General features: G+C 35.6%; 2 protein-coding genes across 3 annotated transcripts; both read left to right on the top strand.

Moving 5' to 3' along the window:
* Positions 1-344: 344 nt before the first annotated feature.
* On the top strand, positions 345-5,414 carry LOC104223105 (uncharacterized). Its single transcript, XM_009774459.2, has 7 exons — positions 345-643; positions 1,837-2,172; positions 2,269-2,362; positions 3,408-3,529; positions 3,705-3,851; positions 4,395-4,493; positions 4,766-5,414. The coding sequence occupies exons 2-7, from the start codon at positions 1,852-1,854 to the stop codon at positions 4,814-4,816; spliced, it is 834 nt and encodes a 277-aa protein (XP_009772761.1). The 5' UTR covers positions 345-643; positions 1,837-1,851; the 3' UTR covers positions 4,817-5,414.
* Positions 5,415-6,135: 721 nt separating this feature from the next.
* On the top strand, positions 6,136-10,853 carry LOC104223104 (uncharacterized). 2 transcript variants are annotated; one of them, XM_009774458.2, is made up of 6 exons: positions 6,136-6,530; positions 7,301-7,460; positions 8,650-8,837; positions 9,375-9,498; positions 10,141-10,271; positions 10,484-10,853. In XM_009774458.2, the coding sequence occupies exons 1-6, from the start codon at positions 6,294-6,296 to the stop codon at positions 10,619-10,621; spliced, it is 978 nt and encodes a 325-aa protein (XP_009772760.1). In that variant the 5' UTR covers positions 6,136-6,293; the 3' UTR covers positions 10,622-10,853. The 2 variants fall into 2 exon arrangements, with proteins under 2 accessions (XP_009772760.1, XP_070026431.1); XM_070170330.1 differs by having other exon boundaries at positions 6,141-6,530; positions 7,048-7,460.
* Positions 10,854-11,376: the final 523 nt, after the last annotated feature.

Genomic DNA, 11,376 nt, shown 5'->3' with positions numbered 1-11,376 from the left:
TATAATGTTGATATAAAAATTTAATAGCACCTTAATATTTTGTTTGGTTAGCAAATCTAGTAGTATAAGTTATCCCGGTATTAAAATTAGTACTGGGATAACTTATACCTTGTAGAGGGTGGAGTAATTAGTGCCGGAATAACTTATAACTTATTCTTAGAAATTATGCAATTGTCATTTTAATATAACATACCAAACAATAAATAAAAAATAATACCAGAATAACTAATCTCAGCATAACTTATTCCGACATAAGTGGTATATCTAACCAAACTACCCCTAAGAGAATATACCATTGCGACTACTTCTGTACTTCTTAATCTTCTCAATTTTGGTAAAGCGCCGACTAACCCGAATAGCAAAAGGATCGGGTTGGATTATCCAAATAGCTCAACTCTTTTTTTTTCTGCGGGTGATTTGAATGTTTGGTCAGTTGCATGCAGCACTTGGGTACACTGTCAATTTCATCGAAACAATGCCCAGCATTCCCAAATTCAAACCCTAGCAAATTGGATCGAACTTTTAGCTTGAATCACTTTTCCTTAAAAAAAATTATAGTTTTGCATTTGCTGTCTCTCCTTTTTCTTATAAATCCGAAGCTGGGAAAAAAGAAGTAACTTTCCGATTGTTGTGTTTTACCCAGGTACCCAAAATTATAATTATTCTTTTTTTTTACGGTATGATTATGCTGATTCAGTTTCTGGGTTTTCAAATTCTTGATTCTCTGTCACGAGTAACTTACTGGGATGTCCTAAAGTTTTGTTCTTTACTCTTTTTTTTTTTTGGGTGCATTTCTTGTATGCATTTTGAGTTTTAGCCATAGGAAGGCGATAGAAAATTTAGGCTTATTGTGTGGTCATTTTCTACCCGTCATAAAATGTTTTTGTTTATACTGTTACGAAAGCTGAAATTCGAAGGAAGAAAAGCTAGCTACGGCTAACTAAGCTTAGAAAAGAAAGGAAAACTAGGGCAAAAAGTAAAGGATAATTTAATTCATAACTTTCCTATGCTGATTTACAAGTTAAATAGAGTATAGGTAGTGGAGGGACTAAAACTAATTAAAAGGAACTTACAAGCTAAAATGTATACAATATAACTAATTGGACTAAAGTGGAATAAAAATAACTGCGGGATAATTAATTATATCGGCAACCTCAGAATATTAGCATCCTCCAATTTGCAGCAGTGATATATCGTACTCCCTCTGGTTCACAATAAGTGACCAATTTGCTTTTTCATTTTGGTTCAAAATAAGTGTCCAGTTATGTAATCAAGAAAGAATTCAATTTGTTTTTACAAAATAACCCATATGTACATATCCCTAAAAAGTTTTCTTACTCCTCACATTAAATGTTTAATTAGGGGTAGTTTAGTCATAGTAGGTATTTTTGTATAGAATTTAGTATTTTCTTAATGGGCGTGCTAAAAGCAAATTGGTCACTTATTGTGAACCGGAGGGAGTATCGTATACAAACATTATCTTGGTATACGCTATACAGCAATAAACTTCTGCTAATTCATTAGAAGAGTAAGAGCGAGAATAAGAGACTGGAAAATGGAAATGCAGCTAAGGTTGAGGCCTTTGATTGTTTTTTTGCAGCTTTAATCATTCAACTTGACTCGAACAGTAAGAAAAATAAAAGGAAACTGATTATCCATCTTAATGTAATGTTTCTCGTAAGATATCCATTTTTGCATGATCCAATTTGACCAAAAATTCTTGGATCAAGTTTGGTAACCGAACATCATCAATCAGTAATTGTAATGGAAGGCCAACTTTGACATATCTTAGTATTTACTGGCATGTTAGTGTTTATATTTTTCAATAATGTTCAGGTTTGAACTGGAAAAATGCTGATGGGCCATGCAGAAGGGGTTCCGAAACTCGGTTCATCATCAAAGTTACTGCATTCTGATCCTGAATCAGAGCCTGATGATGATGAAGAAGCTGGTACTCCTGAACAGATACTATACATGGCTTCTTTTGATGATCTTGGAGCGAAAAGTGTTCAGTATGACACTATAATATGGCTCTCTATATCGTTGCTGCTGGTTTTAGCTTGGGGAATTGGAATAATTATGTTACTCTATCTGCCCATACGAAGATATGTGCTTAAAAAGGAAATTTCATCACGCAAACTTTATGTTACTCAAGATGAAATAGTTTACAAGGTATCAATTGCTTGATTAAGTCATGCTGTTTTCTTGAGACAATATAGAGCTGATACATCTGTTTTTTTTTTTTTTTTTTTTGTGGGTCAATTGTAGGTGTCAAGGCCTTCTTTTGTACCATTTTGGGGACACGTAAAAGTTGAAAAGCACGTTCCTCTTCCTTTAGTGATAGATATTATTATTGAACAAGGTACCAACTGCAACTTTTCTTATCCTATATCCTTCAAAACTCTTCTATTGTTCTTTTGGTTCAACCTCATTCCAAATTTTTGCATTGATCGGCCATCCATTGATAAAGAGGTCGTGGTAGGTGAACAGTAGAATGAGGTTATGCTGGACAAGAACCAACCCACTATGCCTCAATCCCAAAATAGAGGCCTTAACTTTCAAATGAATTTTATGCTCCTGCTAAAAGTTGGAGTTTTCCATTGACATTTGTGGGCTAAATTCTAAATTCTGATTTGATCTCACCGAATCACATTGCATAATACTACTCTCCAGTCTCATTGAATGCTTCGCCTGCTAGTGGCTACCGTTATCTGTCTATAACCAAAGCACAATTATGTCTTTCATTTTCCTCAAAACTTAAAGAAGTAGTAACTTCTCAATTGGTTGCATCCTGCAAAATCTTACATTCTCATGAACATCTACTAGTAATTTGTTGCATGTAAGTTGTATGTCCCTGTTCAACTGTCAGTTTTGGATATGCAGATCCTTGGTTGCTACATCTTTGAAGAACAATTTAAACTTGTCATTACAAGTTTCACAAGATCTGAGCTTGTGTATGTCTTTCTCTGATGTAAAGAGCAGTAGAGAAGGTATAGTATCCATTCAGATTAACAGAGAAAAAAGAAAAGGAGAATCTGACTTGACGGTCTTGTGGTGTATAAAGTAGTAAATTGACTCTATACAGCAAGAATAAACATTTCTAAGAATTTGAGTAGGAAGAAAGGAAAGCAAGTTTAGACATTGAGCAGATGGGCGTTAGCCATATCGTAATGCAACTACTAGGCACTAGCTTGGTCATTCAGTTCATAACAGTCAATATTAATCACCCATGGCCGTTCATTTTCACATTCATTATCTTCTTGAACTCTATTCATTTTAAATAATTTCTATTTTGTTCTTTTCAACTGTTTTACTTGATAAAGTCTTTTTTCTGACTCTCTGTAGTACCTCATGAACGCCTCTTGTGCCCTATTGCTGTTAAAAACTTTACCAATTTATGTTTGTAGGTTGCTTGCAGTCAATGTTTGGTCTGCACACCTTCAGAGTTGAAAGTATAGCCCATGGAAAAGCTGCACCAGTTGATGAACTGCAGGTGCAAGGTGTACATAATCCTGGAGTCCTAAGGAAGGTAAAATAATCTGTTATGCTCTGAAATTTCCCCTTTGTTCTTTTTCTCCTTTTTGCTTTTGGGATTTTTCACTCAATATATTAGTTTCACTGCTCTATGATTTTACTATTTGTGGGTTCATTGGCAGACCAGAACATTGATTATGAAGTTTGAAGTGTCATTACATTTTTTGCAGGTCATCGTAACTGAAGCATCAAAGGTCATACATGTTGGAAGGAGTTGGAGACCTGTGGTTCAAGGTGGTGATGGTGAAAGTATTTCTCACGTGGAGTCTTTAACTCAGGCTCCAGCTGTTTTGAGATCACCATCTAAAACTTTAAAGGTAAAAACGATAATCCAACATTTTTGCCTAAATCAGATCCTTAGGCCCAGGGTCTTTTGAGATTTTGTTTATCAGGTTGGTTATAGAAGACCACTTTGTCTGAATTTACTGCTTTGGGCTTAATTTCTTCCTGAAAATCTTAAGACAATATATCTTTTTGCATGGGTGATAGTAAGGCGTAAAGTTGTATTAATAATGCCTGATCGCTATAAGGCACTGCAGAAGGGCATCATGCCACTAGATCAGATTTATCTCTTTGTTTTGGGCAATTTTCATGTCGAAAACATAATCGAGAAACACAATGAAACAAGGTCACCTTATCTCGTCTTTTCAAGTGATGTCCCGTTTGCCTATATCATTTTGTCTGAACCTGTTATTAAGTAGAGCTCCAGTACTCTTGCATCTGGTAGCAGAATACAGTTTTATCTTACATCCATGAATCATTATTATTATGAATGGACAATGTAAATCAAGTCCTATTAAATTGTTTCTTTTTACCTCATTTTACTTAAATATTTGAACTTGCATCTGTCTATTATGCAGCTGACGGGCTCCCCACGCCATGCTTCAATGGAGCCCAGAAGTTTTGTATCTTCTGATTTTCTGCTTCATAAGCTTGAAGAAGTTAATAAATCAGTGAAGGTGAATACCCTGTCTATTACTGCACGTATCTCTAGATACTTGACATTTATCTCCTTGAACACTGATTAAGTTCTCAAGATGTTTTGCGAAGCAAATGAACTGATTATGATCTAACTAGAAAGAATGAATGTAATATCAATGAGTTAGAACTTCATTCATTCTAAGCATATTCTTTGTGCCATGTTCTTGAAACTTTTTCATTCTAAACATATGCTTTGTGACATGTTTATGAAGTTTTCTCTCGTATAACAAGTCTTTTCTTACATGACCAGAAAATTGAGTTTCTTATCGAGAAGTCCCCGACCACCCCGGGAAGCAGCTAACAGAATGATATATATCTATGCCTCGGCAACATAAGCGCTTATCTGAACCAGAAAAAAGTTGCTTACATAGAAACTCTCAAGCAGCCCCAAGGAGCATCTGTTGGGTCTTACTTTGTGCCTCATTTGGCTTTTCCTTGTAAGAGCTTATGTAACCAGAAAAGCTGAATTTGTGTATGACACTCCAGGAAGCAGCTAAATAGGATATATATGCCTCATGATAAATGCAAATTAACCGGTTTAAGCCATTGGGTATGAGGTCTTCCCAACTGGTTATAGTTCATCAGCATGAGAGTTTGGCAATCTAGAGTGTAGAGTCACTACAAGTTTGGATCAACTTTTGGACCATAAACAGAGAGACTCTCTCTTTCAAGCAATTATACTTGGCCTCACTTGTAATAAAGAACCTAGAGCCAGGTTTTAATTTCAAGTGTGAAATCTTAAACTATTTGTTGATGACCTAAATTACAGTTCTGTTTGAATTTGATCAAAGCCTGTTGCCGGGTTTGGGTAAGTGACCCCAATTTGAATTTGATCAAGCCTGTTGCCGGGTTTGGGTAAGTGACCCCAAAAGTATATATCACAGGATTATCGTTTTTCACAGTATTTTGCACATTACAGAAGCTATTTTGCTTACAGCTGCCTAGCCAAACTACTAACACTTATTAAAAACTTTTAACAATTGTCAATAAGTTTCAGAAGTTGATGATTAGATAAAAGTTTCTGAAAAAGTTACCAATACTTGGATTCTGAGTTCACTTGAAAATCGTTCATATTTTATATTTATGCCACTTTCACAATCTTCGTCATAAATTTGTAATTAATGTAGTGATACTCTGCTTCTAGTTAAGATCCTAATAAATTTGCGAAGTTTGCAAGTGAACAATTCTTAACAAATATTATGTGGAATCATGAAGATAATATATTTTCTACATATTTATAAGTTATTTTGTAATTTTTTTCTTTCTTAACAACTTGTTTGGATTATTGTTAATACTGTATCATTTGATGAATATAATATTTAAATAAATTATATTATTTGTTGTCGTTTTATAATATCACGTACTAGCAATATGAAAAATAAACTTGCAATATTATTAAAAAATTATGATATGTGATAAAATTATTATATTAAAAGGTAAGATAAATAATAAAATAAAATAATTTAATAATAATGAAGGGTGAGATGAGAGAAAAAGATAAGGTAATAACATCATCACACTAAATCTATCATTACATAAAGTGGTACATTTCGTTCCAACCTAAGGACAAATTCAACAGGGCGATATAATAAAACTTAAATAACGATCAAAACTCTAAACATATTGTAAAGAATATGTAAAAGTTTAGAGAACCACCAAGATCTAACCTCGGCCTGACACGCTGCAGTCCAGCGAACTGTCGCTGTACACTGCATTGCATTCCTAATATACGATTGGAGAAATCCAATAAGCTACAGATATATCAGAGAAATTGAAAAATGAGCAGCAAGAAGAAGCTGTTGATAGTGGGAGGCACAGGCTACTTGGGGCAGCATCTTCTACAGGAATTCACGGCAATCCAAGATACGCTACCATATGCGCTCTCATTAGCCTTCACATACCACACCAACCCCACTCCTGAGCTGCTTCTAAATGCCATTCCTCATGTCCTACCCTTCCATGTAGATTTACGGACCGGCAATGGCTTTGATGCTATCTCTCAAAATTTTGGTCAGGTCTGAATTCTTACACTACACAGTTACTAAAGATTCCATTTTTTTTGGGGGGGGGGGTGGGGGTTATGAAGAGTTACTATTCTTTTGTTTGCATTTTCATTTTTGGTCAAGTTTGCATTTTGCGGTACACAGTTACTAAAGATTCCATTTTTCACTTCTGGGTCTTGAATATTACATTTTTTTCTTTTTTCACTTCTATTTTGGTGATTGAGATATGCATCTCAGATATTTTTGGTTTGAATTACAGTACGAACTTAACTTAAAATTTCAGTTTTCTTTTGTCTGTCTGAAGAATTAAAAAAAATCGGTTTGCATTTCGTTTTGGTGATTGAAATGTTACTAAAGACTCCATATTCATTTGTGGGTCGTCAGGAATTACATTTGCAGTGGGGAGTAAATTTTAATTGTTTTCCAGATGTTTGCTATGTCCTATTCTTTGGTTTTGTTTCTTATTAGAGTTTGGGATTTCACACAACGGAGTGTCCATTGTTGTTACTCACATTCTATCTATATGCAGAGGGGATCCAACACTCACGCTTGGTCTATATATATATACGAATTTGAAGAAACGCGCTGCCTTTAAATTCTTGTTTGCCTTGACTGATATCACTCGGGGCTGTTGAATTATGGGCAGTCTTGGTGTCTGTTTGTTGTCATCTAGGATAAATACCGACAGCAGCTGGTGGATTGTCTAGCAGGTCAAAAGTATTACTATACCACTTAAAATGTCCATAATAGCTAATACCATGCTTTGTAATGTGAATGAGCAGCCTGATGTTGTGGTTAATTGTGCTGCACTTTCTGTTCCGCGTGCGTGTGAAGTGGATCCTACTGCTGCCATGGCTATTAATGTGCCTTCTGTTCTTGTCAAATGGTTGTCAAGCTTTAGCAATGGTGGTACTCTTCTGATTCACTTGTCTACTGATCAAGGTAAGGCACACAGAAGTCGTTGTAGTAACAATAGTTAATTCATTACAGAAGTAAGAGAGTTTCTTGCTTCTGTCTTGAGTTGGTTATGCTTCTTAGGCTAAATATGTTGGTTTTCTACAGGGGAGGAGAATGGTAAAACGTTGATTTGCTTTAATTGGTACTGCTTGGTCATTGTTTCACTTATTTGGTACGGTTGGAAAAAAGTATACCTAGATGATAAAAGTAAAATGGATATACTTCCTCCCTTTGTAAGACTTCTGGGAGTGAAAAGTGCATCGCGGAGTATGCAAGTCCTCCACTATTACCATACTCCACTTCTACTTGGTTACTGGGCAGTCAATTCTGCCCTTGTGCTCATCTTACATTCAATGTTGCTTTGGAGCCTTTGACTCTGTTTACACTGATATATAACAGATTCTCCTTTTTCGTTGATTGAAAAAGGATTCACCGGTTCCATCAGATGTTAAAGTTTATCCACTCGCTAAACTCTGTTTCAATGTTGCTTTGTGCCTGCATTGAAGCGCAGCTAAGTGAGATGAAGCGCCCTACCTGCACTGCGCCTAGCTTGACGGCTTAAGCACACCTCAATTTGAGCCATTAACAACACTGCTGGCTATCAACATCATAGGAGCCAAACCATATATGCTTAATTCCTGGTCTAGCTACCTCCGAAATTCCTTCCTAGGAAACTAATTCTGGCACAAGCATGCCATTAATAGATAAAGAACTGGTTCCTTCTAACACATGGGAAATTCTTTCAGTATCGAGGAAAGCAGCAGTAGGTTTGACATGTTATTTAGAAGTTTCTGCAACTCCTCAGGCAGATACAGGTGAAAATGTTTAGAATTAACTAGACATTTGGATAAGGAAGATACTGACTTCAATATCTGGTGCATAAAAGTCTTGACAAAATTAGGATGTTAGCTTCTGTTCACCAATTTGCCTGATATTTTTGTTGGCGTTAATGCTTCGTATTGTTTATTTGGTAGTGTTTCTTTCCATGAATAGATTTGAAGAAGTTTTTTGCAACTTAAGCATCTGTGATCCTCTTTCTTGTTGATATAACTTTACCAAATTGTTGAGTGTTCTCATGTGGCTGGACTGACGGTCATTTAATTTTAGAAAGTTCTCGTGTCTCAGCCCACCAATTTTAATGGGACAAGATGAAGCTAATTTGACTTCATTTCAGTTTATGAAGGGACCAAATCCTTCTACAAGGAAGACGATGAAACCCTTCCTGTTAATGTTTATGGAAGATCAAAGGTAGCAGCAGAGCAATTTATATCCGCAAATTACTCAAATTTTGCAATTTTGAGGAGCAGTATTATTTATGGACCTCAGACTGTCTCCCCTGTCCCAAAATCACTTCCAGTTCAGGTGGATACGATGAACTTCACCTTGTTATTGCACTTGTCCAACTTCATTAAGGGGTTGTTCAGTAGACTGAGTGGGGTTCATATTAGCCTCCATGTTTTTTTTTTCATTTGTTTGCTACTTTGCTTGGAAATTTAACCATTTTATATCTGTTTTTGATACTTAACCTAACCACTTCATATTATGTCAAGCTTTCCTTTTGTTTGGCCTGTAAGTTGATTTAAACTTGATATTGAGATGTATTCAAGCTTGCACGTAATAATTCGTGCTCTATCTGAGATTACTATTGAGTTTCATCTATTTGTCCTCTATTTTTGGACTCAATGGTCATGTCATAGGGAGTGAGTAATTCTATTAAGCTTTATAATCTATAGTACTGTTGTTACATTAACTGAACATAAAATTGATTACTTAGTCATAATTCTATAATGCTACAACAAGAACAACCACTTCTCAACCAAGCATTTCTATTATGATATGTGGCATTAAATTACTTGACTGCTGGGCTTTGCTCTGATTCTTCACATGACTATCATGCAGTGGATGGATAGCGTTCTTGCGAAGGGAGATGCCATGGAGTTTTTTCACGATGAGTTTCGCTGTCCTATCTATATTAAAGATCTTGTGACCATCGTATGGACATTAACGAATAGATGGATCTCAGGTTTGTCATGCTTTGACCCTCCAGACTGGATTGCATCGATCAAAGTTACATAGCTTTTTGACAAGCCTCGATGTCTGTATTAACAAAGATCTGATACTCTTTCACCTGTTACCTTTCTAAAAAAAAAAGGAGTATCTGATACCCGTCTTCACTCTTTCAGTTTTACATGTGTGCGTTATGTTACTGAAATCTTTTCACTGTAATCTCTGATTGGACTGTATCATGCTCCTCTTTGCATTTTTTGAAAGTCCATTGTAAATATGTACAGGCAGAATTGGAGATTTGGGGTAGAAAGGTATCATTTGCCTTCTGAAAATGTTCTAGGATTGGTTCTATTCTTTATGGTAGTTTTCTACGTATTTAATCCAACCTTTCTTGTTGCATGATGATTTGATTCTTTTGAAATATATTATTGAGTTAACTGGAATATAATCCAGAACAATAATTCAGCTCAGTGTCCAATGGTTCACTATGGCTTTATGCAGAAAAATTCCACAATATTACTATCGATGTGGTTGACATATATATTTTATCTAACCTTTTCCTTTTAAAGCCTTCTAGTAAAGTTTGTGACTAAAGATTACCTGAATTTCTGTCTCCTTCACCTTTTGTGTTTTATCACTTGATGTGCGTTGTTTCTAGGGAGAGAGCAGATACAGTTACTTTTGAACGTGGGTGGACCAGATCGGGTTTCCAGGGTTCAGATGGCTGAAGTTGTTGCACATATTAGAGGTTATAATTTGTCATTGATCAAACCAGTGTCCTCATCAACTGTAAGTAACATTGACATTTTCATGTACACAAACAATTATCAAAAGTCGACTCTTAGTTTCTCATGTCGTCCAGCTTCTGTTGTACCAATATATGAGCTTTCAATCTTCTTTCACTGTCGTTTTCTCCCTGTTGTGTTGCATAAGAAAATATCACTAATGCTTTTCTGTTCAAACCGTGTACCTGACATGCTTATGTTATCTGAACTTTCTAGGTTAACCGCGGTGTTAAATCTCCAGCAGATATATCCATGGATATCACCAGATTGATTCAGACACTCAATATGTCAACAACTGCATTTAGGGATGGTGTTAAATTGACACTTGAAGCTGAACTTGCTTCAACATCATAGTTGCTTGTCACTTGCTCTTTACCAGAATGTCATCTTTGGGTTGTATACCGAGGTTCATTGGATCTCCTGAAGGGATAGTTGCTGCCGAGTGGTCGGTAAAGCAGTTGGATTCAGAAGTTTATGCTTGCAAACTTAGCACCAATTTTATATGATTGTAAGAACTTTATCATCCATCTAGGAGGGTATGGTTCATAAATTCATGAGACTATACATCCATTATCTTTGTTTAGCATCATGCCCTTTTTTTGGGTGATAATTGTCATGTTTGGGTCGGCTCGTATCGCAACTATTCCACGAGGCACATGTTACCTTCTATCAATACAGGTAACTTTGCTCATCAAGGCTTATGCATCTTTTATAGAAAGATAAAAGAACCAATGCACGTGTAGATGGATACATACTCTGCACAACAGGTGTAGTCGCACACGCATTGTCTTTGACGAAAAGAATTAGAAATATATTTGTAAATTCTACTCCATCCATTTCATTCTTTATAGTGATGTTTGATTGAATACGAAGTTTAAGAAATAAAGGACTTCGACAAATGAGCTAAACATGAAAGGTGGAGATGTTTCATATATCCTTTAATATTTCTTTCTCCTAATAAAAATGTAAACTTTATATCAGTTGAGTTTCCACTAGTCACGTCAGTATTCCAAATACAGAAGATTCTATTCTTTTGAGACATACTTAATAAAGAAAAAGTGTTTAGCAAAATGGGACTAATTGCGATTTGCTTAATTGCTCAAGTAATA

The sequence above is a fragment of the Nicotiana sylvestris genome, chromosome 1 (genome assembly GCF_000393655.2).
Source record: "Nicotiana sylvestris chromosome 1, ASM39365v2, whole genome shotgun sequence".
NCBI classification, from domain to species: Eukaryota; Viridiplantae; Streptophyta; class Magnoliopsida; order Solanales; family Solanaceae; genus Nicotiana; species Nicotiana sylvestris.
This window is presented reverse-complemented; position numbering and strand designations above follow the sequence as displayed.